Here is a 27,508-nt window from a genome sequence, read left to right on the forward strand (position 1 = left end):
CAGCACCACTATCAACAACCCAACTCGAATCATTGTAGGCAACATTAATAACATCACAATCACCACAAATCAGGAAATTATCAGTAGTAGTATTTACCTCGGCTTTCTCATTACCACTGTCATCTTTCTTCTGATTGTTTTCAGCACCCTTCTTGTTGTCTTTCTTCAGCTGTCTGCAGTATCTTTTGGTATGCCATTTCTTGCCACAATGGTAGCATTCAACATTGGAAAACTTACCCCTGGAACTACTGCGATGTTTCCCTCTGTTACTCGGACCTCTACTCTAACTTCTCCCCTGCCTCTCTGTGACTAAGACATCTGACTGTGAAGAGGAACCTTGTGACTTTCTTCTAATCTCTTCATTCAACATGTTTCCCTTAGCCAATTCCATAGAAATAATCCCATCTGGTGCAGAGTTAGACAATGACGTTCTAAACGTCTCCCAAGAGTCTGGTAATGTACCAAGGAGCCATAAAGCTTGTACCTCCTCTTCAAACTTGATCCCCATTCCAGAAAGCTGATTTATGATTCCCTGAAAGGCATTCAAGTGATCTGACAAAGGAGCCCCATCTCGGTACTTCAAATTCATCATTTGCTTTATCAAGAACAACTTGTTATTCCCTGTCTTTCGAGCATACAACTGCTCAAGCTTGTTCCACAACTCCTGTGCATTTGCTTCTCCACTAATATGATTCAAAACATTATCATCCACCCACTGTCTGATATAACCACAAACCTGACGATGCAAAATAGTCCACTCAGACTCTGACTTACCCTCAGGCCTATCTTTACTAAACACTGGCAGATAATAATCCTTCACATAAAGAAGGTCCTCCATTTTCCCTTTCCAAACATGGTAATTTGAACCATTTAAATTCACCATTCTACTTGTATTAGCCTCCATCATTCAAACAAATCCAACAACAACAATAGCCAAGCTCTGATACCAATCTGATGGGAAAAACGGACCAATAACGGTAACAACAATAATGTGGAATTAACCTTCGCTATTAATCCTTTCCCGACTTGAATGAATCTATGAGGAAACTAATTAGTAGAGCAACAACCAAACACAACGAAGCAAAAAAGGCAGTCACACAAACACAATGAACAAGCACGATTTTTACGTGGAAAACCCCCTCAATTCAAGGAGTAAAAACCACGGGGACCGTAGTCCGCTTAAACCTTCCACTATATCAAATAATAATGGGCAATACACAAGCTCATCCCTAGATAACACTAGAGGCATACACAATCAACATACAATCTTGGAATTTCCCCTCAAGAAGTATGGAATCAATCACAACACAAAAGAAAAGAAGAACCTTAAAGAAGTCACAAATCTGTCTACAATCTGCCTCAGGTACGAACTGGACTTCCAAGCCTCCGAATGACGATCGCTCCGGTGAAAAGAAGCGAACAGGTGTTAGGAAGCTCCTGTCCAAATTTCACGACGATCTAACGGTTCAATCTCCGGCTATGGGCAATTTCGTGTGGCTGGGCGGAATGGAAGAAGAATAGGCTTTCTCTTTCTCCTTTCTTTGTGGTGGCCGAAAATTAGATCTCCAAAAGTCTCTTAAACTTACCCTTATATACTCCTAGGGTTAAAGTATGGGCCTAACCCTAATTGGGCTCCTCATGGATCAGAAAAGCCCAACATGAAACACTTATAATGCAATAACAGATTAAGCTCACAGGATATTAATAACAATATAAGTTCACTAGTATTCCATTTAGGACCTGCTTTACATGGATATCTGAACAAACCATAAAAGTAAAACTGGACCCTAAAGTGTGAAAATATTTTAGACATGGGCCTCAACTAATAGATTTTGATTCTGATTCTGATTCAAAACAACGGTTACAAGCGTTTTGGTAATAATAACCAGTCCATGCCAATAATAACTAAGTGGTAGATTTCTGAGATTTTTGCAAAAACAGTTTTATGGATATGCCAATTAGCTAGTTGTAAGCTTAAAAATATGATATTCTCAAGGAGCAGTTTAGCTAGCTAGTTTAAGCTTGGAAAGTTCAGTTTAGTACCCAAAGTAAGAGAACACCACAATCAAGGGTCTGATACAAGTTAATAAAGACAAAAGATGCTAAAAAGTGTGTGTTAGTAGCAATAATAAGTTTTAGTCAATGTGAAAGGAAATATGACAATTTTATGAATAAAATGCTAGCTAGTCCCCAGAAGAAGCAAACATTAAAGAAAAGGACTAAAACTATGTTTAGCATGATTTTTTTCAATTTAAGCACAATGATAGATGAGGAACTGTACTCATGTTATGTTACGCTGGTCTAATCCACTGACACCATTTTGAAAAGATTCATTGAAAAACATCATTTAGGTCCTTGAACTTTTGTAAGACATGAAAATGTGGATCTAGATGCCTAATGAGAGCTTATAAACTAAACAAAAAGACTTAGATAATCAATTGTATACTTCTGTATAAAATGATATCTAGTAGCGAAATAGAATTTACTAAAAGGTCTTTAAAGCCTATGATTATGAAGAATGAGACCTTTATAATTTATGTTATAAACATTTTGAGTAAGGAGCAAGAAGAACAAGTAGAGTATTATGAGATGAGTAAATCATAAATGAAAACATCAAGCAATTAACAATGTTTAAGATAAAGGATTTGATATACTCCTTGAGCAATTTGAAGTAGCTGAGAATGTTGGTGAAGTCAATTATTATGTATTGCTGACTAAATTGTGAGTGGAAAATACACTCTTGAGATTGTGATTAATGTACAATTCTTCCTTTCTGTATAACTTATGATAAAACTAGTCATTATTTTCAACTTTTTCAGACTTTCATATCAGCTTCATTTTCTATTCTGCAGATTTCTCATGTTATAGACAAATTAAATTAATTCATGCCAACACTATCAAATAGGTTATCTCCAAACAAACAAGATTACAAGAAACAAATACACAAAGTGAAATCGAAACAACCATATCCTCCAATCTTCCCTCCATCTCTGTTATGAGAATCTAAACCTTTTGCTAACAAATGCAATACACAAGCTAAGCAGATAGAAAATTAAACTTAAAACAAAGCAAGAAAAATTCTATGAATTTAAGAAGAGATAACAGAAGATCAAATTAAGGGACAAGAGTTCTTTTTTTTTACCTTTTCAGAATAAATTAAGAAATAGCTTTTGACTTCAAAGATCCAATTAGGAACTCCATGAGCTTATGGGTCATGGAGATTTAGTAGCCACCGCAGGTGCTGGAGCAATTCCCTAATTATCGCAGACCATCTGTTCAGAAGCGATGGTCTTTACCTGGTCAAGAAGAATCATTAGGATTACCCAGTCAATAACCATACCCATCAAGGTAAAATTCAGGCGTTGCCAAACATGGAATAAGCAGACAAAGAGATAAGAGAAAGATCGTTTAATCAGAAAATGCTAGTGGGAAGAAGAAAGATCGTTTAACCAGAGTTATTTAGATGGTTAATTAAAGTTAAGAGAGGTTAATTAAGGTGTTAAATGATGATTAGGATTAAGATTCCATTTGTAAAAAAAAAAAAAAATGGGTATAGAGAAGGTGACATGTAAGAGTAGGCAACAGATTTTTTTCCAATAATTAGCAACAATATAACATTTTATATTTTTTTTAGTCAATTAACATTATTATATTAACATTTTCTCTATATTTTTGTTATATTGGTTCCGACTGAGAAGCAACTGTCATATTCTTTTAAATATTATATACGTATATGAAGGATGAGGTCACGGGTTCGAGTCTTAGCAGCGGCCTCTTGCCAATTGGCAAGGGAAGGCTTGCCCCCAATACACCCTTGTGGTGGGACCCCTCCCCGGACCCTCGCTCAGCGGGGACGCGTAATGCGACCGGGCCGCCCTTTATACGTATATGAAGGATGAGGCAAGAAAATGAAAAAAAAAAAAGAGAAAGTTATATCCGTTATGGAAACAATGATTTTTGACTTGTGCCATTTTAATTCAATGAAAATGAATTTAGAAATCTTAAAAAAAAAAAAATTGAATTAAGAAGTTGGGGTCCACATGAATAGCTTTTTTTCTCATGGATTTTGAAGCAGCATGTGCCGGACACATTGTTGAGCAGCTGAGGTCCGTGAGACTAAGTTTTTCATTTTTAATCTAAAGCTAGAAATTGTGTCTAGTGGAGATGGTAATTTTGTGTTTAGTGTAAAAATTGCAAATTAGTCAGTAGATATTATATATATTAATGGTGTGATAAGAAGAAGAAAAAGAAACAATAAAATAAACTGGAGAGGAAGTAATAAGAGCATATTTAATTACAAAAAAAAAAAAAGAGCAGTAAGTTACATATATAGTATAGGTAGAAACACTAAAAAACATAAAAACAGAAAGAATTATCTGGTGAGAAGAGGAAACCATCTTTCTTGGAAGGAAGAGTGGTAGGAAATCATGAAGAAAAGAAAAACAAGAAGAAAAGCAACACCCCAAGGAGTGCCTCCAGCTCTATGAAGATAGTCTTTCTCCGGCAAAGGGATCAAATATTTATCATCATTTGAAAGCCAGTGAACAACTAGCAGAAGCAACAACGGCGATATAATCAGCACCAACTTCACCTGCTCCAACATGCTCTCCACCACTGGCTCATAGTTTATATACCATGATAAACCCATTAACGTTAACAGTATCACCGCCAAGAAACACAGGTGATGATTTGCCACTTCAGTTTCAGATGAATATTCATTATTTGCCATTTCCATAACACAACCTCATCTCATTCCTTTATCGATATATATAACTTCAAAAGTAAAGATTCTTAGTTGCTTTTTATTATTTTTAAAAGACGAGGTCGGTGACACTTGCACCAATTATGAACTGCCACCTACCACCGACCATAATACCCAACCCAACCCAACCCAATATATATTACAATCACCCATTTTCCTTTTTATTATATATGCATTCTATCAACAAATATTAAAATGATCTTGCATTGCATTAGCTTAAAGTAAAAAGATATGCATCCTTCTCGAGATTAAAAAGGCCAAATCATCGTTACATGGCAAAATAATTAAAGTTTACATCTGTATATTTTATTAATATTATTTTCAAAAGCATATAAAAGATAAGGTGTGGTTTAATTGCCAATGCCATACTTTAGTCTTTATAACATTGTTGACTGAATTAAGCAACTAGGAAAAGTAGTGCGTCTTGGATACTGCTGCTTTCCACCTACGCACACACATGTGCCAACTCACTCTTATTTCTTAATCAACAATAAACTAAACTTAGCTACATCCACCACTCCCATGACTCATTTTCCATATTATAACTTTCTCTCATTTTGATTTTTTTCTTTCTAATATAATGGTTTCAAATCCACAAATTTTAGTGATTCGGTTTTGATATACGCAGCCCTTAGGGCTACATATAAGCATTAAATGCAATATAATATTTTTTTTATATTTCAATATTTATATTTATTATGCATTGAACTTCTAAATACACCAAAACTTATTTAATTTTTTTTTATTAAAAACCGGTTAACGAGAAAGCGCAAAAAAACAGACATCACAGCTAACCCGAACCAATATTATTAAAAGAGCAAAGAAAAGTTACAAAGAATTACAAACAAAAGCTCAAAACAAAACCATGTCAACAAAAGCGATAAAAACCACACCTCTCAAGATCATGCAAAAAAATCGAGCAACAAAAATCTGGAATTAAATCCCACCAATGTAAACTATCAACCCCTACGACCAAAAGAAGCAAGAGAATCAGCAACCGCGTTTCCTTCACGATAAATGTGAGAAATGACACATTGCATTGAATCAAGTTTTGATAGATAATCAATCCAACTCTGTCGAACCACCCAAGGAACAATAGACGACTTACTACGCAACAACTGAACCAGATAGGTCGAGTCAATCTCTAACCATAGATGACGCCAACCCTTGTCAAAAGCCGAATGAATGGCATGAATGGCAGCCTTCAACTCGGCTAAAAATGCAAAAGAAATATCAAATGGAAAAGCAAAAGCGCCAAGAAACGTACCGTTTGAGGATCGGTAAATACCATTACAACCTGCAGCACCTGGACTATCCAAAACAAAAGCGTCGGTATTAACCTTAATCCAACCGACCGGAGGACGCTGCCAAAACCACCTTAAATCCCACCAAGTAAAACCACGACCTTGATTTGCCACTTCATGAATAGCGTTCCAAATACGCCAAAGAGCCAAAGAAATAACTGGTTTCTCATCTTTAAAAATTTAATTGTTCCTTGCTAACCAAAGAGCCCACACAGTGCTAACAATAGCCGCAGACCAAAGTTCAGTAATTTGTGAACTAAACCTCTGTTTAGCGGCTTCCAAAATCAGTGTTTGGAAATCACCATCCAAAGCCAAATGCCTACCAAACAAAGCAGAAAATCCTCGCCAAACCACCTGTGAAAAAACACATGTTAGCAAAATATGATCAGCCATCTCCTCCTAAGAAAAACACAACAAACATCTAGAAACAATCATATATTCTTATTTAATGCAATCATATATTCTTTTATATTTTCAATATCTACATTTATTATACATTGAACTTCTATCATTTTTGGAAAGTGCAGATTTACCCGTAACTATGAATTTAAACATATTGTTTTGCTGTTATTTAACTCATTGTTTAATTGTCGCATAAGACTTTGCAAACATCAATTATGTCTAAAATATTTATTCTGTTATTAACACAGTTACAAATAATCTGTCGAAATGATAATATTTAAGTCTATCAGATAAAAGTCAGTCACAAAAAACTGCATACAACCCGTCAAAATACAAATAATTGCTTTATTTTATCGACAAACTTCTTTGGAATATCGGATGTGATAGTCAAATAACTGTCAAATCAGTCAGTTCAAATTTTCTGTTGTGTAAGAATAAAATTAAAATTACTTGATATTGTTAGGGCTAAAATTGCACAAATTCATAGTTACAGGTAAGTCTGTACTTTTTCAAAAATGTTAGAAGTTCAATGTATAATACATGTAGATATAAAAAATATATAATTGCTTTAAATGAGTTTTGGTATATTTAGAAGTTCAATACATAATAAATATACATATTGAAAATACAAAAGAATATTCTATTGTATTTAATGCTTATATGCAGCCCGCATATATCAAAACCGTTTTAGTTTATATCTTTCACCTTAAGTAATTATTTTGTCACTACTTCCAACATTGTTGTTTTTACATGATGAGTGATTGGTTGAATGAATTTATTGGTCAGTGACCATTAAATCTAACCTTCTTAGATTCTAGTAAATTGAAACTTACTAGAATCTAATAACTAACTAAATTCATTTATTTAGACAGTGACTATGTGAAAATCACGATCAGTAACAACCATCGTGGTATGAGATTTGAAAAAGTTTGTTTAAATTGATAATTTCTTCTAATTTTTCAGTTTAATTATATTTCGACATACATATTCATAAAACAAAGGATACTCACAAGATTTGTGTAGAAGGAAAACAAGAGAAACAAAAAGGTAGAAATAATGAACAAAAAGTAAACAGGAACAACGAACAAAAAAATGAGGCAATCGAAGAAAAAGCCGGAAAAAGAAAGAAGAAAAAAAGAAAAAACCATAATACTATTTTAGTTGAAAAGTAAGGCTACATAAAAATTTATATTATAAAAAGGGTAAAGTCCAAAAAAAACCCACATGCTTTCACATATTATCAAATTGGTACCTAAAAAACAAAATTGTCTAAATGGTGACTGAGCTTTTTGGTTTTGCTAAGGAAATGACTAATGTTTTTTGTTTTACTAAAAATAAGGATTTTAAAATTAAAATGAGGGTTGATGATGTCAAAATTGAAAAAATTCAAAAACTTGATAATATTCTAAGGAATTTTAGTTCTTAAACTTTTTAATTTTGAGGTCGTTTAGGTGTTGTTTGGTGAGGAGAGGGAAAATGAATGTTTTAGAGATAGAAAGCTCTACAAATTATGATTTGAAAAAAAAGGTTTCATAGTAATGTGGTACTAAACAACTTTAATGGAAAGAAAAAGGAAAATAAAATTTAAGGAAAATACAATTTAAGGAAAAAAAATTTAATTGAAAGTTTAAAAAAGAAAACAAGATAAAATCTAACAAAAGGAGGCCGGGCTTCACTTGTCCATTTTGAATTTATAATATATCGTTAAAAAACTGCATTTCATAGAATACGTTTACATATTTCAAGTTATTCTAAATTCTATTTATCCGTTATATATTTAAGTCTCAAGTTAACAAAAAAAATAACAAACCAAAAGTTGTTTATAATTTGTTTTGGATATATATAATTTATAAAAATAATTTTAAATTAATTATATATATTTAATATATATAAATATTATTTATTTATTTATTTATTTATTACGTCATCCGGTTTGACCAATCCGAGCCATTCGGTCCGACCAAGTGACCCGTGACCTAATCACCAATCTGATTTGATGTCCGGTCCGGTTCTGATAATATTGTTAATAACCATACCAATAATAATTAACACATATTTTTTTAACAAAACACAAATTTTAATACTAAACTAAACAGAATAAATATAACACTAACAAAAAAAAATTATATTATATATTTATTTATTTACAGATAAATATATATTATTATTTATGACGTCATCTGGTTCAACCATTCCGAGTCAACCGGTTGAATTCATTGACCCTTGAACCCTTTAACACACCGATTCAATAACCGGTCCAATTTTTAAAACATTGTTTTTTTTTTAACTTTTACCCTTATAAAAGTATGTGAATGATGAGTTACCTTATAAAAAAAGTATGTGAATGATTTTCATAATAAAAGAAAATAAATAAACATAAAAAATAATATAAACTAATTTATAAGTTGAAAAGTTAGTGAACGAACCGAGAATCTTTGAACTTATCTTGGAATGCCCCTAATCCATTCGAGAGTTAATAGGGAAATTTAAAAGCACATTGTAGATAAAGTGATGCTCAGGTTGTCGGGGTGGAAGTCGAAGAACCTTTCCTTTGCAGCAAGAATCACTTTGATCAAATCGGTAACTAACGCAATTCCGGCCTATTCTATGAAATCATCATTACTTCCTAGCAGCCTCTGCTCCCGGCTTGATTCTGAAAACAAGAAATTTCTATGGGGGTCATCTTCGAGTAGTAAGAAAATCCACATTATTTCCTGGCAAACGGCATGCCTTCATAAGAAGCGAGGGGGGCTCGGAATGAGAAATTCCAGGGAGTTTAATGTGGCTTTGCTAGGAAAGCTCTCATGGAAGATGCTAATAAGAACTGATCTTCTTTGGGTTAAAATTCTGTAGAAAAAATAATGTGCTTCTCAGAATGATATGTCTATGTTCATGAGCAGGGCTTCTCAATCAATTACCTTGAAGGGTATTGTTGCTGGAGCTGCTCTTCTCAGGGATGGTTCTAGGAGGGTTATCTTTGATGGTAAGACCACTAGGTTCTAGACGGATATCTAGTGCGGTTCTGAACCATTAATTAATTCTGTCGTCAACCCAATCCCTGCGAATTGGATGAATCTGAAAGTTGCTGACTTTTGGCAAGGGTCTTCTTAGGATTGGCATAGCCTCCAACCTTATTTGCCTAACACAAGTCAGCTAGAGCTCACTTCACTAGTCATTCTTCCTGAGCAAACAGAAAAAGATGACTGGTATTGGCAGTTTTCGACGTCTGGATCGTATACGATGGCGTCGGGACTGCGATGCTTACAACGGTGCAGATCTGAGCCGGAGGAAAGCAAAGACTGGAAACTCATTTGGAATCTCGCTTCCCCGGAAAGAGTGCGTGCGTTTTTCTGGTTAGTGTCTCATCGACGAATTCTCTGTAACGAGCTCTTTGGAAACGGCACTTGGCTGCTTCTCCGGCGTGTCTGGTTTGCGGGGAGGTAGAGACCCAGATCCATGATTTACGTGACTGTAGGGAAGCAAAGGCTATCTGGTACGAGCTGGTCCCAAGTTGAAGCATTTACTTGTTCTTCCGAATTAGTGAGGCGAATTGGCTGCAAACCAACCTGAACCAGGAGACGGTTATTAGGGGAGCGCCGTGGTCGAGTATCTTTGCTTAAGGAGTTTGGTGGATCTGGAAATAGAGGAATGAGAGAATATTTTCGAACAAGAGACCCCCGAATAACAAGGCTTTGTTCATTACCGACCGAGCTGTGGAGCTCCAATAGGCGCAAGCTTTGCTTACTGTTAAAGGCGGGTCAAATAAGAGCCTAATCTGGATAAGTTGGCTTCCCCCCTGAATCTGGATGGGTGAAGATTAATTCTGATGGCGCTAGCAAAGGGAATCCCGGGTATGCCTCAGCAGGAGGCCTGATCCGTGATCATCAGGGTGATTGGAAAGGTGGTTTTTTGGTTAATCTTGGTGTCTGTACGGCCACACTTACTGAACTTTGGGGCATTTACTTAGACATGAAGCTGGCTTGGAATAAGGGGTATAGGTAAATTATTATGAAAATAGACTCAAAAGCCCTCCTTGATGTCATGCTAAGGTTGAGCAGAGTGCACCATCCATACGCCTAGTTAATTAAGAAGTGTTAGGAGCTTCGTTTGAGGTGTTGGGAGGTTAGGTTGGTTCATGTGTTTAGAGAAGGTAATAAGGCCGATGACTGGATGATGAACTTCGCAGGATCTTGTTCTTTGGGTCGTCACGAGTGTGATGTGCCTCCTGTAGGCCTCCAGGATATTCTGAGTGCGGATCGGCTTGGACGTTCCACACGCCGGAGTATCAACTTTTAGTTTTCTTTCTGTTTGCTCTGGGCTCGGCCCTCCTTTGTTACCAAAAAAATCTATTTTTTTAAACTAAACTTTATTAATGATCAGAATTGCAACAAAAGTTCAACATAGAATGAAAAATAAAACTCGGTACAATATCATAGAAAGTAAGACTAGCAATTTGAGAAGTCGACCTAGCCAAAATATGTGCTGCACTATTTGTCTGTCTTCTAATGAAACGGATTGAGTAACCGTTGTTAACTTCCACTGACCTCTTGCATTCAGAAATAATATCACCAAATTCAGAAAAAATCCAAATTAGATGATCTAAAAGCATCACAAGTCAATTGGAAATCAACCTAAAAAACAACCTGATCAAAACCCAACCACTCAACCCATTTAATTGCTTTTAGCAACCAAAAGGCCTCCCATTCTCTAATATCCATTTGAAAATTTACAGAATTGGTTATGGCATGACAGAACATACCAGCGGAGTTGCACACAATTGCCCCCATTCCAGTTCGATTTGTCGAGGAAAATGATTACGTATTAGAACATCACGAAACTGAACCGGGTAGTGGTCTGTTCCAGTAGTAGTCATAGCGAGAAATCAAATGGCGCTGCCTCGGAACAACCTTCATCGCCTGGGCCTGCTGCCAGTCCGTTAGACACTTCATTCCGCCAAAGACAACCTCCGAAGCAAATGTAACAACTTGCTGCCAAAAAAATACATTGCGAGCCCTCCACCAACTCCATAGAATTGACATGAATTTCTCCGCCCTTACCTTACCACCAAACCTGCAAACTGAGAAGAAAAGAGCAGCAAAATTTTCTGCATTAATAGAGATACCAGAAATGAATTCCAACAATCATGCAACCGTCCACACCTCCCTTAACTTCGGACATAACACAAATAAATGCCAAATATCTTCCACATCCTCCGAACACATAACACAGGACCTGCTAACATCCACCCCCTGGTCACGAAGCTGTGTCCTAGTAGGTAGGCAATTTCGCACCAGACGCCAACAAAAGTAACGAATTTTAAAAGGAACAACTGCTTTCCAAATACAATTCCAATCGCCCTCAACATATAAATTCAAACTATCCTCCAAACCATCTTTGGCTAGACGATAGGCACTCTTAACAGAATAACAACCATCCCTAGTCCCATTGCATACAATAAAATCAGCACGTCTTGCCACACTAACTGAAGTCCTGCTAATTGCCTGAATATCCGCAGGCGAAGACAATTCATGTAACAATTCCACATCTCAATCAGTTGAATTTTGTATAAAAAGATCCGCAACTCTCAACTCCTCTAAACCCTCTACCACAGACGATGTAATTTTCCTCAATCCCTCACCCCGCAACCAAAAGTCATGCCATACACGGATGTTTTGGCCATTACCAATTTTCCACCGAACTCCTTTCTCAAGCAACAATTGGGAACTCCAAATACTCCGCCAAATGTAACTAGGCTAGTGAACCAAACGAGCCCTCATAAAATCCCCCTCAGGATAATATTTAGCTTTGTAAATCCTACTGACAAGAGAATCCGGAGATGATAGTAGACGCCAACCTTGTTTACCTAATATGGCTAAGTTAATAGCCGTGAAATCACGAAAGTACAAGCCACCAACATCCCTATGAACACATAATTTTTCCCAAGCTAACCAATTAATTCCTCTAGCACCGTCTTTCCTATTCCCCCATAAAAAAGAATTCAACATTCTTTGTAGTTCCTTAGCCATAGATATTGGAAGTAAAAAGACACTCATAAAATACACCAGTATAGCTTGTCCAACTGCCCGATAAGAACCACCCTCCCAGCTTTAGATAATGGCTTACCACGCCAAGTCGGTAATTTCTTCCAAAGTCTATCCTTAAAATGAGCAAAGGTAGCTTTCTTTTTCCTCCCAACAAGTGATGGTAAACCAAGATAACGACCAGTATTAATCGGGGTAAACACACCAACGATATGAGAAATAGCCTCAGACAGAATAGGAGCCACATTACTACTACAAAGAATCCCACACTTTCCAAAATTAATAGCCTGACCAGATGCATTTTCATAAACTAGCAAAAGCCGATGTACTTCACGACTCTCCTCAATAGAAGCTTTTTTTTTAAGAAGACATCTTATAAATTAGCAGGTAATAGCATCAATACAAAGGAATGACCATACAATATCCGGACTATCCCCGTGTAATATCATAGGTGACTGAAAATCTCGTGCCCATTTGGCCAATTGATGAGCTATCCTATTCCCTTCCCTTCTAGTAAATGTAAATAGACACACAGAGAAAGAGTTGGCAAGCTGTAAGGTATCCAAGTATAGATAATGTAGGGAGGAAGCCGGGATAACACCGTTTGTTAGTGCGTCAACTACAATCTTGGAATCTGATTCGATGTGGACGGCTTCAAAATTGCGGTTTTTGGCCAATAGTAGACTCTCATGTACTGCAATTAACTCTTCTTCTTCGACCGAGAGGCAAGGTGCGATCGGAATTCCAGCTGAGAGCACGACGTGTGCCCTTGAGTCCCGAACAACCACCCCGATACTTGAGGAGAGGCCATTGCCCTCCCATGCGGCGTCACAATTGAGTTTTATGACGCCATCGGGAGGGGGACGCCAAACCTTGTAAGTATCAAGAGGTGAGCTTTTCAGGATTGGTAAAGCTGACAATTCATTTCGCTGCCTCCAGTTCCAGTGAAAATTGCTTGCCTTTTTAACAATAGCGGCTGTCTCCAGACTCTGTCCTTCATGAACCAGGGTGTTACGGTTGAACCAAATCCACCATGCAATGATTAAACCCAGCTCACTTTCTTCATCAGTAGACTGGGCAAGACACTCCAGCAGCCACTCACGGGTGTTTGCAGCTCGAACTCTGTCCCACCGAGAACTTAAACCCACGGCTTTCCATATCTTCCTCGTTAATGGGCACAGTACAAACACATGGAGCAAGTTTTCATCCTCCGCCGAGCAAGCCAAACATCCCCCATTACAGTTGATGCCCCGTTGTCGAAGCACTACGTGGCACGGCAGGATACCATTCACGAGTTTCCAGGCGAAATGCTTGACTTTCGGAGGGACATTATACTTCCAGAATTTCCTCCAGGCTGCTTGCTGGTTCACTGACGAAGTTGCACGATCGATAGTTGCACGACGGCGCTACTCCAGTAGGAAGTAACATGACTTGACAGTAAAGCGCCCATGAGTCATGGCCTTCCAATAGAATCCGTCGGCATGGTGCGATTGGCTGATTCGAATCTTCATAATTTCTGCAATATCCGAGGACACAAAACAGTTATTTAATATTGCAGTATCCCAATTATTACCTGTTTCATCAAGGAGTTCCTGCACCAGGTTCGGCTTTGGATTTCCAATCGACATCAGCGGACGGTGCATATTCAGAGAGGGGATCCAGTTGTCTTCCCAGATTCTGATTCGTGAGCCATCCCCCACCCGCCATATTAAGCCGTCTTTAACAGCGTCACGGGCCGCCCAAAGGCTACGCCATAGATAGCTGGGGTTGCGCCCGCCGGGGGCATTTAGGAGGTCTATATTTGGAAAGTATTTCACCTTCAAAACTCTTGCGCATAGCGACTCAGGTTTATCCATCAATCTCCAAAGCTGTTTGGCAAGTAAGGCCAAATTAAAAGACCTTAACCATCTGAACCCCACCCCTCCATCCATTTTTGCTCGACAAGTAGTGTCCCACGCAACCCAGTAAATAGGACGATGTGTCGTTGTTCCACCCCACCAGAAACGACTAATGAGGCCTTATATTTCATCATAAAACGTCGCAGGAAGCAGAAACACAGACATTAAGTACGTATGGATTTCCTGTATAATAGATTTGATCAATATTTCCTTTCCCCCAGCCGAGAGGAACCGTTCTTCCCAGCCTTTCAGCCGACGGAGGATCCGCTCCTTAATTCCTGCAAAAACAGCCTGCTTGCTTCTCCCTATCAGCGTGGGAATACCCAGGTATTTCGGGAATTCCCCTGTTTCCTTTACATCCAGTGTTGCTGTGATTGTGTTTCTCCTGTCCTGCGGAACACCACTGCTAAAGAAGATTTCCGATTTGTCACAATTTATTGCTTGTCCTGAATACTTCTCATAGTTTCCCAAGCTCTGTTTAAGTTCTGCAATTTCAGACACAGTAGCTCTACCAAATATAAGGGAATCATCCGCAAAGAATAGATGGGATATCCTCGGGCTCCCACGAGACACTTGTAAACCATGCAACAAACCCTGCTCTTCAGCTCTCCTAAAATTTGCGGACAGAGCTTCTGCACAGACAACAAATAGGTAAGGGGAGATAGGGTCCCCCTGACGGAGTCCTCTATCCGGCTTCAAGTAACCCGTTGGTTGCCCATTAATCAGAAAAGACATGGAGACTGTGGTGACACGTTGCATAATCAAATTAACAAAGTGTGTAGGGAACAACATTCTCTTAAGCACATTTTCAAGGAAAAGCCATTCTATTCTGTCATACGCTTTACTCATATCCAGTTTAAGCGCAAAATTTCCTCTATTCCCTTTAAACCTCGTTTTCATACTGTGGAATGCCTCAAAAGCAAGCATGGCATTATCAGTTATCAGCCGTCCCGGCATAAAAGCCGTTTGTGTGTCAGTGATAACACTAGGCAGAACCCTCTTTATTCTATTGGCCAAGACCTTAGATATTATCTTGTATAAAACATTACACAACGCAATCGGACGAAGGTCCTTCATCGTACTTGGGTTCCTAACCTTGGGTATTAGAGTAATGAACGTATGATTGAGGTCTGTCGGGAATATACCAGTAGTTAAACAGTCTAAGATCATTACTGTTGGGGTTTTGTGTCCTATAGTCAATTGTTGCAGGATACAAACTTATTGTAAATGAATTGTTCTTTATATCATTTGTTTTTAATGAGATATATGTTTTATAACTATATAAAGGCAACCCCTTTTAAGCACTAAATAAAGTCTAATAAAAGGAAATCCGTAAGTTTGTTTAAAGTGATTATAAAGTGTTCATACAAGCATGAAGTGAGACAAAACTTTATAATAAACTTAAAACCACCCCAAGTCAAGTGATATATTTAGGATTGATATATCACAGTTGAGACTTATATGTAACAATGTCTTCTGTCCGACAGAAAGCTGATCTCACAAGCTTCACATATATAGATATTTGGACAGTTACATAGATCCGGTGAAACGTTGTTCATTAGGATTGGGGATCCGACTTGAGACAACAGGATGGGTAGATTCATCCTTGTCAACTGTTCATCTCATTGGTATTAATAGGTATAACTAATCCTCAGACTCAAAGGAATGTTAATTGGTCATCCTGAATTACTGAATGTGAGACTTTGATCCTGTGGTCCCACGATCCTTAACAGAGATGACTCTGGGATGTGAACTACAAAGGTTGGGTTTCACAGGAAGTAATTTCAGGGTAGTTATACATTGGATTGAGCATTTATCACTCCCGATTAATGGGAGATACATCCAAGGATCGCTTGTGGAAGACTTGACTCTAAACCCTTGCAAGGTGATAGCTTAAGAGTAGAAATACAGATTTCACTTAACCTATCTTTTTGAGTTGACTCGGCCAATAACAAGTAAAACGAACGTCTCGCTATATGTGACTTGACATTACCCATAGTCATAAGATTCAGTTCAAGGATGTAGTTGATAAAGGATCGTATTATACCGTAACTAATACGGAAGGGTTAACGACAGAATCAACCTGTCTTCTTAACGGACTCTGGGGGAATGATTACGGACTTGCCAATAACATACTCTGTACATCATTCCGTTATGCAAGAGATTAAATATAATTCTTGAAGAAATTAATTTAATAGGTTGCATACGGCCAGAAGTAGTAAGGACCTAATGGATCACACATAAGACTTGGAACCAAAAGAGAGATGGATATGATTAATAGATGGAAGCCCAATTAAGCCCAGTAAGGCCCAAATACTAGGAGGGGGGCCGAAATTTATATATGTTAGTAAGGAATTAATTCTATTCCATTAATCCTAATTAGATTAGGATTACGAATTAAATTAATTAAGAGATAATTAAGTTAGGAGTTTTAATTAGATTAATATACTCCTATTATTATCCAATTAGGTTATTTATTATTATCCTAAATGTATTTGATATATTATAAGATAATAATTAGGAATCCTATTCCGAATGGAATTCCTATTAAGTAACCTATTCCTATCTAACTAGGGTTTAGATACAAGCTAATATATATACCCCTCCCTATAGTGAATTTCGACTAAGCCTATATCCCTCCCCACTTGTGATTTTCGAAATTGCTTAAGAGAGAGAGAAAAGAATTCTATTCCCAAGTTCGTGAACAAGAATTCATACGGCATTCCATCGATTGATTAATCTTATTCATCCCTCTTTCTCTTTGATCTTGTGTTGGTTTATTAGAGGCAATCTATTTTGGTTGCATCTCATAAGGGTTGATTCTAACTTAATCTCACCGTGTTCACGAAAGAAGGAAAAACAATCAAAAGGGAGAAATTCGTTTTTCTTCGCCTACATCAGGTCAGTTCACTATTTCGAGGATTTCTGGAGATTGAACCGTCGGATCGTCGCGATTTTTGGACAGTAGCTTCTAGACATATTGTTCCACGTTTCCACCGAAGGGATTGTCGTTCGGAGGTCTGGAAGGTCTGTTTCGGATAGGGGCAGATTGGTAAACAGTTTACATCTCCTTTGAAGTTGTGGGCACTTCGTTTGCAATGGTAGATTGATCATCGAAAGGTATTTCTTCTTATCCCTCTTTATATGAAATAACGATTAACGGATCCTATGGTTAAAAGGAAGTAGGATAAAAAATTTATATTTCCGCTGCTATACCTTAGCCTTAATTTCCTTCAGTGGTATCAGAGCCATCGTTAAATCCGTTATTTCATATATGAAAATATAGAAGTTTTCAATAGGATTGAATAAATATTTATGGTTAGGATTAATTGACAAATAGTATTGATTGATTAATGCTAAAGATAAATAAAGTTTTGATTAATTGTTAATTAAAACTGATTATGCTTATGTTCCTAATTATTTCGGTTGATAATCATTATAACAAAATCTATTAGTTTTATAGTTAGGTTGATAAAATTAGTTTTATTAATTCTAAATGATAAAACGGAAATCTATTGTAGATTATCCTATTTCTGAAAACCGTTTTAAAATTATTTTAGAACTGATATATATATATATATATATATATATATTTAATATAAAAAATATATATGTCAGCTGTAGACACCGAGTCGGAGGACCTGTGACGAAAACCTGAAAAAAAGACGGTGGAAGCGATTGATTCCGGAAGTTTCGAAAAAAAATAATAAAATAAATAAGTTACGGTGGGTCGCTGTTGTTGATTGGATGGCTCGCGAATGCTTAGCGGCATGGTGCGAGTACTTAGCGGCGGCCGGCGCGCGTTCGACGACAGTCGGACACCCGCTCGACGACGCAAAGCGCGCGCTCGACGCCCGTCGGACGCACGCATCCAACCAGGAATAGCACGCGCTCGACGTCCGAGCAATGCAAGAGCTTGGCAGCGCGAGGCGTGCGCTCGTTGGCCACGGGGCGTGTGCGTCCGGCAGCGCGGAACACACGTTCGGCGGTCACGACGCGTGGACGCCCGACGGCGCGGAACATGAGCTCGACGGCTGCAGGGGGCGTGCGCGCCCGGCGGCGCGAGATGCGCCCCGGCGGCCGTTGGGCGAGCGCCCAACCGCGTCGGGCGAACGCCCAACGGCAGTTAGGCGCGCACGCCCAACCTCGCGTTGGGCGCTCGCCCAACGTTGTTGGGCGACCGCCCAACAATGTTGGGCGGTAGCCCAACATGCTTTGGGCGGCCGCCCAACCCCCTTGGGCGACGCCCGATTTTACTCGGGCGTCGCCCATTTGTCCGGGGACCGTTTGCCTATAAAAGGCACGGATCCCCATGCATTGAGAAAGAGAGGGGAGATTCTTTGGAGCTTTCTCACTCTAAACATTTTTAGAGAGAGAAAGTCAATTTTTTGGAGAAAATATTTTTTTTCCCAAAAAAATCCAAATTTTCCCAAAGTTAAATTTTTACAAAAAAAAAACACAAAAAACCGGAAAATCACGACTCGTGGAATCAATCGGCTTCGACTGTCAGATACCGAATTTAAGGTATTATCCGAGGACTAGACTCTTTTATTTTATTTAATTTATTTCCTTCTTCTATTTATTTTTATGTTATAGTTTTTATTTATTTAGTTATTCATTTATTTTATCACGTTTTATTTAATTTAGCGTATTTATTTAATTTTTGTCTCGTGTTGAATAAAATTTGGTTTTGTTTTAAAATAAAAACCTCGTTTTGATATCCCAATACGAACCATGATCCGATAAAAAGGTAGTTCGGGTATTAAAGACGTTGTAATTATAAGTTGTAGTTTAAAGAATTTCCAAATAACGTTTTAAAATAAAAACGTCGTTTTAGGAACGTCCGTTATTGACTATGATCCATTTTTGGTAGTTCGGAAATCCAAAACGATTGAATTAGATTTAATTTAAAGCTTTTGAATAAATCTGGAAATAATTGGAGTGCTGCTGTAATTTACCATTTCTGTCACTAATTGCTGTTTATCGACGGATTTTCCGTCGGTAAATCTGCTGGAATGTAAAAAATGCTGTTTTAGTCCCTCTTTCTCAACTTTTAAGTTTTTGATCCTTGGTTTACATATATATAGTTTTAGCTGGAATGTAAAAAATGCTGGAATGTAAAAAATACTGTTTTAGCCATCTTACCTACGATTCACGACCGAGGTAGCTTTTTAGCCATCTTACCTACGGTTCACGACCGAGGTAGCTCTTTAGCCATCTTACCTAAGGTTCACGACCGAGGTAGCTTTTTAGCCATCTTACCTACGGTTCACGACCGAGGTAGCTTTTTAGCCATCTTACCTACGCTTCACGACCGATGTAGCTCTTTAGCCATCTTACCTACGGTTCACGACCGAGGTAGCTCTTTAGCCATCTTACCTACGCTTCACGACCGAGGTAGCTTTTTAGCCATCTTACCTACAGTTCACGACCGAGGTAGCTTTTTAGCCATCTTACCTACGGTCCACGACCGAGGTTGCTTTTGAGCCATTCTTACCCATAGTCAACGTACGCTAGATTCCGAGAGAAAAACATCCACCGACGGCCGATTCAGAGGCAAGGCTGGAAAGAATCGACAAACAACACCGGAGCACGCAGCGCGAAGGTCAGGTATTCTCCCTCCTACTCTTTACGTGTCTTTTACTTTTGATATGTTTTACATTGCATGTGTGCGTTAGCAAAAAACGTTTTCAAAACACACACATCATTGTCAAAATAGCGAAGTAGGGGCAACTGTAGACACCGAGTCGGAGGACCTGTGACGAAACCCTAAAAACAAGACGGTGGAAGCGATTGATTCCGGAAGTTTCGAAAAAAAATAATAAAATAAATAAGTTACGGTGGGTCGCTGTTGTTGATTGGATGGCTCGCGAATGCTTAGCGGCATGGTGCGAGTACTTAGCGGCGGCCGGCGCGCGTTCGACGACAGTCGGACACCCGCTCGACAACGCAAAGCGCGCGCTCGACGCCCGTCGGACGCACGCATCCAACCAGGAATAGCACGCGCTCGACGTCCGAGCAATGCACGGGCTTGGCAGTGCGAGGCGCGCGCTCGTTGGCCACGGGGCGTGTGCGCCCGGCAGCGCGGCACACACGTTCGGCGGTCACGACGCGTGGACGCCCGACGGCGCGGAACGTGAGCTCGACGGCCGTAGGGGGCGTGCACGTCCGGCGGCCGTTGGGCGAGCGCCCAACCGCGTCGGGCGGACGCCCCACGGAAGTTGGGCGCGCATGCCCAACCTCGCGTTGGGCGCTCGCCCAACGCTGTTGGGCAACCGCCCAACAATTGTTGGGCGGCCGCCCAACAATGTTGGGCGGTAGCCCAACGCAAGGTTGGGCGGCCGCCCAACATGCTTTGGGCGGCCGCCCAACCCCATTGGGCGACGCCCGATTTTACTCGGGCGTCGCCCATTTGTCCGGGGACCCGTTTGCCTATAAAAGGCATGGATCCCCATGCATTGAGAAAGAGAGGGGAGATTCTTTGGAGCTTTCTCACTCTAAACATTTTTAGAGAGAGAAAGTCAATTTTTTGGAGAAAATATTTTTTTTCCCAAAAAAATCCAAATTTTCCCAAAGTTAATTTTTACAAAAAAAACACAGAAAACCGGAAAATCACGACTCGTGGAATCAATCGGCTTCGACTGTCAGATACCGAATTTAAGGTATTATCCGAGGACTAGACTCTTTTATTTTATTTAATTTATTTCCTTCTTCTATTTATTTTTATGTTATAGTTTTTATTTATTTAGTTATTCATTTATTTTATCACGTTTTATTTAATTTAGCGTATTTATTTAATTTTTGTCTCGTGTTGAATAAAATTTGGTTTTGTTTTAAAATAAAAAACCTCGTTTTGATATCCCAATACGAACCATGATCCGATAAAAAGGTAGTTCGGGTATTAAAGACGTTGTAATTATAAGTTGTAGTTTAAAGAATTTCCAAATAACGTTTTAAAATAAAAACGTCGTTTTAGGAACGTCCGTTATTGACTATGATCCATTTTTGGTAGTTCGGAAATCCAAAACGATTGAATTAGATTTAATTTAAAGCTTTTGAATAAATCTGGAAATAATTGGAGTGCTGCTGTAATTTACCATTTCTGTCACTAATTGCTGTTTATCGACGGATTTTCCGTCGGTAAATCTGCTGGAATATAAAAAATGCTGTTTTAGTCCCTCTTTCTCAACTTTTAAGTTTTTGATCCTTGGTTTACATATATATAGTTTTAGCTGGAATGTAAAAAATGCTGGAATGTAAAAAATACTGTTTTAGCCATCTTACCTACGATTCACGACCGAGGTAGCTTTTTAGCCATCTTACCTACGGTTCACGACCGAGGTAGCTCTTTAGCCATCTTACCTAAGGTTCACGACCGAGGTAGCTTTTTAGCCATCTTACCTACGGTTCACGACCGAGGTAGCTTTTTAGCCATCTTACCTACGCTTCACGACCGATGTAGCTCTTTAGCCATCTTACCTACGGTTCACGACCGAGGTAGCTCTTTAGCCATCTTACCTACGCTTCACGACCGAGGTAGCTTTTTAGCCATCTTACCTACAGTTCACGACCGAGGTAGCTTTTTAGCCATCTTACCTACGGTCCACGACCGAGGTTGCTTTTGAGCCATTCTTACCCATAGTCAACGTACGCTAGATTCCGAGAGAAAAACATCCACCGACGGCCGATTCAGAGGCAAGGCTGGAAAGAATCGACAAACAACACCGGAGCACGCAGCGCGAAGGTCAGGTATTCTCCCTCCTACTCTTTACGTGTCTTTTACTTTTGATATGTTTTACATTGCATGTGTGCGTTAGCAAAAAACGTTTTCAAAACACACACATCATTGTCAAAATAGCGAAGTAGGGGCAACTGTAGACACCGAGTCGGAGGACCTGTGACGAAACCCTAAAAACAAGACGGTGGAAGCGATTGATTCCGGAAGTTTCGAAAAAAAATAATAAAATAAATAAGTTACGGTGGGTCGCTGTTGTTGATTGGATGGCTCGCGAATGCTTAGCGGCATGGTGCGAGTACTTAGCGGCGGCCGGCGCGCGTTCGACGACAGTCGGACACCCGCTCGACAACGCAAAGCGCGCGCTCGACGCCCGTCGGACGCACGCATCCAACCAGGAATAGCACGCGCTCGACGTCCGAGCAATGCACGGGCTTGGCAGTGCGAGGCGCGCGCTCGTTGGCCACGGGGCGTGTGCGCCCGGCAGCGCGGCACACACGTTCGGCGGTCACGACGCGTGGACGCCCGACGGCGCGGAACGTGAGCTCGACGGCCGTAGGGGGCGTGCACGTCCGGCGGCCGTTGGGCGAGCGCCCAACCGCGTCGGGCGGACGCCCCACGGAAGTTGGGCGCGCATGCCCAACCTCGCGTTGGGCGCTCGCCCAACGCTGTTGGGCAACCGCCCAACAATTGTTGGGCGGCCGCCCAACAATGTTGGGCGGTAGCCCAACGCAAGGTTGGGCGGCCGCCCAACATGCTTTGGGCGGCCGCCCAACCCCATTGGGCGACGCCCGATTTTACTCGGGCGTCGCCCATTTGTCCGGGGACCCGTTTGCCTATAAAAGGCATGGATCCCCATGCATTGAGAAAGAGAGGGGAGATTCTTTGGAGCTTTCTCACTCTAAACATTTTTAGAGAGAGAAAGTCAATTTTTTGGAGAAAATATTTTTTTTCCCAAAAAAATCCAAATTTTCCCAAAGTTAATTTTTACAAAAAAAACACAGAAAACCGGAAAATCACGACTCGTGGAATCAATCGGCTTCGACTGTCAGATACCGAATTTAAGGTATTATCCGAGGACTAGACTCTTTTATTTTATTTAATTTATTTCCTTCTTCTATTTATTTTTATGTTATAGTTTTTATTTATTTAGTTATTCATTTATTTTATCACGTTTTATTTAATTTAGCGTATTTATTTAATTTTTGTCTCGTGTTGAATAAAATTTGGTTTTGTTTTAAAATAAAAAACCTCGTTTTGATATCCCAATACGAACCATGATCCGATAAAAAGGTAGTTCGGGTATTAAAGACGTTGTAATTATAAGTTGTAATTTAAAGAATTTCCAAATAACGTTTTAAAATAAAAACGTCGTTTTAGGAACGTCCGTTATTGACTATGATCCATTTTTGGTAGTTTGGAAATCCAAAACGATTGAATTAGATTTAATTTAAAGCTTTTGAATAAATCTGGAAATAATTGGAGTGCTGCTGTAATTTGCCATTTCTGTCACTAATTGCTGTTTACCGAAGGATTTTCCGTTGGTAAATCTGCTGGAATGTAAAAAATGTTGTTTTAGTCCCTCTTTCTCAACTTTTAAGTTTTTGATCCTTGGTATACATATATATAGTTATGTAATATATACTTTTAAACTATTTTTTAGATATTTGGTACCTATAGTTATTGAGAATGTCTATATATTATTTTTCATTAATTTGATCTATTATAAGTATATGTATATATATATTTCCTTTTTCATTCATTTGAGTTATATTGGATTTTATTTTAAATGTTATTTACTTGAGCATTTTGAAGATAATTAGTAAATATTAGTGGATAAATATATATTATTTTGGACATTTAAAATTACATTAGTTATGTATATATATATAGTTTTTGGATATTTGGGCTATATTAGTTATTATTAAATAAAACTATTTTGGTGACAAATGTTATTTTCTTATCTAGGAGTTTTATTTACTATTTTCACATGTTTAAAGTATAAATGTATTATATTTAGTATTTTCATATATGTATTATATAGTCTCTTTTCATTAACTTTTATTTCATGTTTCCTTTTTTATTAAAATGTATATATATATGCTTATATTATCTTCTTTATTCTTTTGGGCCATTTAGGGGTCCATGTTTCAAATGGGCTTTATTTGGGAGTGAATTTTGGTTTAAATATGTTTATTATTGTAATTATAACAAGTAGAGAATCCATTAAGGAAAAATGGGAAAATAAATCACAAAAAGAGTTTTCAATTTAATCATTTAAACTAATGAGTTTTTAGAAATTCCTAATGTAAATAAATAGTGTTTTCTTGACATTTCAAAATCGTTTCCCAAAACATCACGCTTTAAAACCTTAGTCCGTTCCAACGACGGATTAAGCGAACCTTGTAATTAAAATCGTTTTCATTGTAAATAATGAAGTTTTGAATCGTTTTCTTAAATGATTTGTACAAAATAAAACTGACTTGTATGTTTAACCACGTTTCCTTATCAAAGGCTTTTATCCCAACATTTTTCAACGCCCGAGTCGTTCCAACGGCAATTCGGGTGAACTTCATCAAACGGGATTTTGAAACGTACCTAAAATCGTTCCAACGGCGATTAAGGTACGAACCATGTAAATAAACTCGTTTTGGGGAAATGAGTTAGTATAGAATTAACACGCAACACGACATATAAATCCCGTGGTAAATAAACCACTTCTTTCTTCCTCCCCTCTTTTTGTATGTATATCAAATTGATGTAAATGGGTGATTCTTTACTAAAGTGGCTTTTCAATAATATATGCTCAAAACGGTTTCTAAAAAGAGAAAGAAAAGGTTTCAAATGAATTTTAAACTTAAAGAAGTATACGATTAGTCCGTTATCACCTAACATGCTGAGTAGGAGGCCGGTGGTTCATAACCGGGCGATGTCGGGGTGCCTAGTAGCCTTTCTCCGGAAAGGAGCTAGCCTTCTCGGCTCGTACCTAAGTTTCCCGAACCCACACCGGTCTCCCGTAAGGGATCGGTGTTCATTTTCCCATTCGTGGGTGGCGACTCTTCCATATCTCCGAGCTCCGGTCCTGCCGAGCAGCTTGATTCCATGATTAGTTGCTTTCGGCGCCAATCACCGCTTACATCGCCATGAGGTGTCCACCCCCCGGTCCGCCCGGGAGATTAGGCCGCGGCACCTCGTCTAACAAGTGGCGACTCTGCTGGGGAAGCGAGAAATTTGATTCCGGAAGGCGTGTATTAAGCCCTTAACGGGGACGGATCGTATTATTTCTTTTCGTATGCATTCATGTGCATTATTGCAAACCTTTTGGGTAATTTCCGCGAAACCTCTAGCGAGAGTCCATTCGTCGCTCGAAAGAGGCTAGTGTAAGTTCCCCCTTACAGTAAGGCGCCAAAGGGTCCCCATCCATTCGTTAGGGGCGAATTTGTGCGGTCCTGTGAGGTCCCGCGATCAGCCGTGTCAGCATATAGTAGCCTTAGAAGTTGCCATAGGATTACCCGTTACTATTTTTGGCGTGATAAATGAATCAGTTCGTGTTTTCAAATCGCCATGATACGTGTCTAAATCCTAAAGTATGTAAAGAAAATGAAATGATGCGTTAATATATACTCTTGAGTCGACATACTAATTACCCTAAAACATCGAAACGATTTAAACTAAAGACGACTTAGTCATCTCGTATGAATGAACATGTGCGGCCCGCCTTGTCCCTTTCTGTGTCCCGACGAAGGCACATGTTCAGGAAATGCATTACGACGTAAGCACGTATTAGTATGCGTCGGTTTGGTGTTAAGGATAGTTACATTTCGATACAAAAGACTATATTAACAGTAGCCGTTATTCACATTCTTTAATAAATTGGGATAAAAGGAGATCATAACGAAACAAAAACGAAGAACATTTCTATTTCGAACGACCCTGTCATAACGTGAAAAGTTTCGCGCACGTAGCCCGTCCCTTCCGAATAAAAGACGAGCTTTTACGTTATGCCCCATGTCGTTCTTAAGAGAAATGGACGTGTCCGCATAAGTGACTAAGAAAAGAAAAGCAAAAAAATGAACTAAACGACCAAAATCATTCCGAATCTACGATATATGTCAATACCGAGAGTAGTTAAAGAAAATAAACCAATGCCGTTGAATGCGTGCCTCGAACGAGTGTATACCCCGTTTGAAATCACGAAGCCGAATTAAGCCAAACCATATAATTGCGCCATATGGACGAGACTGTGGGTTTTGACTAACAACTCGATCATTTCGACCGTTACAAAACTGCAAGAAATATGGCCCGATGTACGTGTTTGTTTAATTCGTGCCTAAAGGAAAGAGAACGGTGATATCCTCGCTTTGAATAGGCATGCGATTCAACGAAACGTTGATTTTCTATAACCACACTAAGATGATATATCCCGTGGATTGGGAAGAACAACGAACTGTTGCTAGCCAAAAGGTTACCGTACGCTCAAAATAAGGCTCGCCGTCTTTTCACGTAGCTAAAATGAGCAAACGGATCCTCGACGCTAAGAACAAACACATTACGCGATGAGTCTGTTCCCTAAAATAAAATCCAAAAGTGATTCCATCACTAAATAAACACGTGGTTACGTCTCTCGATAGATCCAAAAGATCCCATTGTAATCCAAAAATCGAGACACGAACCCGCGCGAACAAAAGGGAATGAGTCATTGACAATAACGAATGATTGGACTAGAAGAATAACTCGTACCGTCTAAAAACTGAGATGCGCTCAAAGGGAGTCAAAACCCGAACTAATGCGTCTCACGAAAGGACGAAAGACGAGTTATTCCGAAAGGACAATCCATTTGGTCAATATCTTAGTCACTGAACGTTGATACGTCAAAACGAACTGTATTGTCTGGTGAATGATTTATTTTTCCGCAATAATCGACGGCATCACGCGTCCCTTGGACCGCAATGTGAGCCTAAAACCAAAATCCTAGGAAAGAGACTTGGACCATCGAGTGTGTGGAGGAATAAGGGTGGAAGAGAGATGTTGTGATACATGTAATTAGACTAACGTTTGTTCTTCTTATCTTATATATCCGTAAATAAATAAACGCACACACCACGAATCATGCATATAAAATCATGCATACATACTAATGGATACTGTTCACGCAGACGTCATCATTAAGCGATTGTGGTACCGAGATAGCAGTCGGCTAGTTAGGCAGTTTGACCAGTTACAGATTGACAGTTCTGAATCGGCAGTTGTGGCTTCGGAATCATCTTCGTCCGAGTATACTCAGTTTTCAGCCAGTATGTCTGCGACCGACGAAAAAGTGGCCGGATTGGAAAACTCTGTGAACAACATTAATGAGCAGTTAGCGG

At 39.0% G+C, this 27,508-nt stretch overlaps 1 protein-coding gene across 1 annotated transcript; it reads right to left on the bottom strand.

Moving 5' to 3' along the window:
- Nucleotides 1–4,271: 4,271 nt before the first annotated feature.
- Nucleotides 4,272–4,774, bottom strand: LOC136227608 (uncharacterized). The gene has a single exon (XM_066016314.1). The coding sequence runs from the start codon at nt 4,733–4,735 to the stop codon at nt 4,373–4,375; it is 363 nt and encodes a 120-aa protein (XP_065872386.1). The 5' UTR covers nt 4,736–4,774; the 3' UTR covers nt 4,272–4,372.
- Between the last annotated feature and the right edge of the window lie 22,734 nt (nt 4,775–27,508).

This window comes from Euphorbia lathyris, chromosome 4, assembly GCF_963576675.1.
Source record: "Euphorbia lathyris chromosome 4, ddEupLath1.1, whole genome shotgun sequence".
Lineage (NCBI taxonomy): Eukaryota > Viridiplantae > Streptophyta > Magnoliopsida > Malpighiales > Euphorbiaceae > Euphorbia > Euphorbia lathyris.

Excerpts from the sequence above, each read along its gene's own strand:
- LOC136227608 (XM_066016314.1), bottom strand. The coding sequence starts at position 4,735 with ATGGAAATGGCAAATAATGAATATTCATCTGAAACTGAAGTGGCAAAT.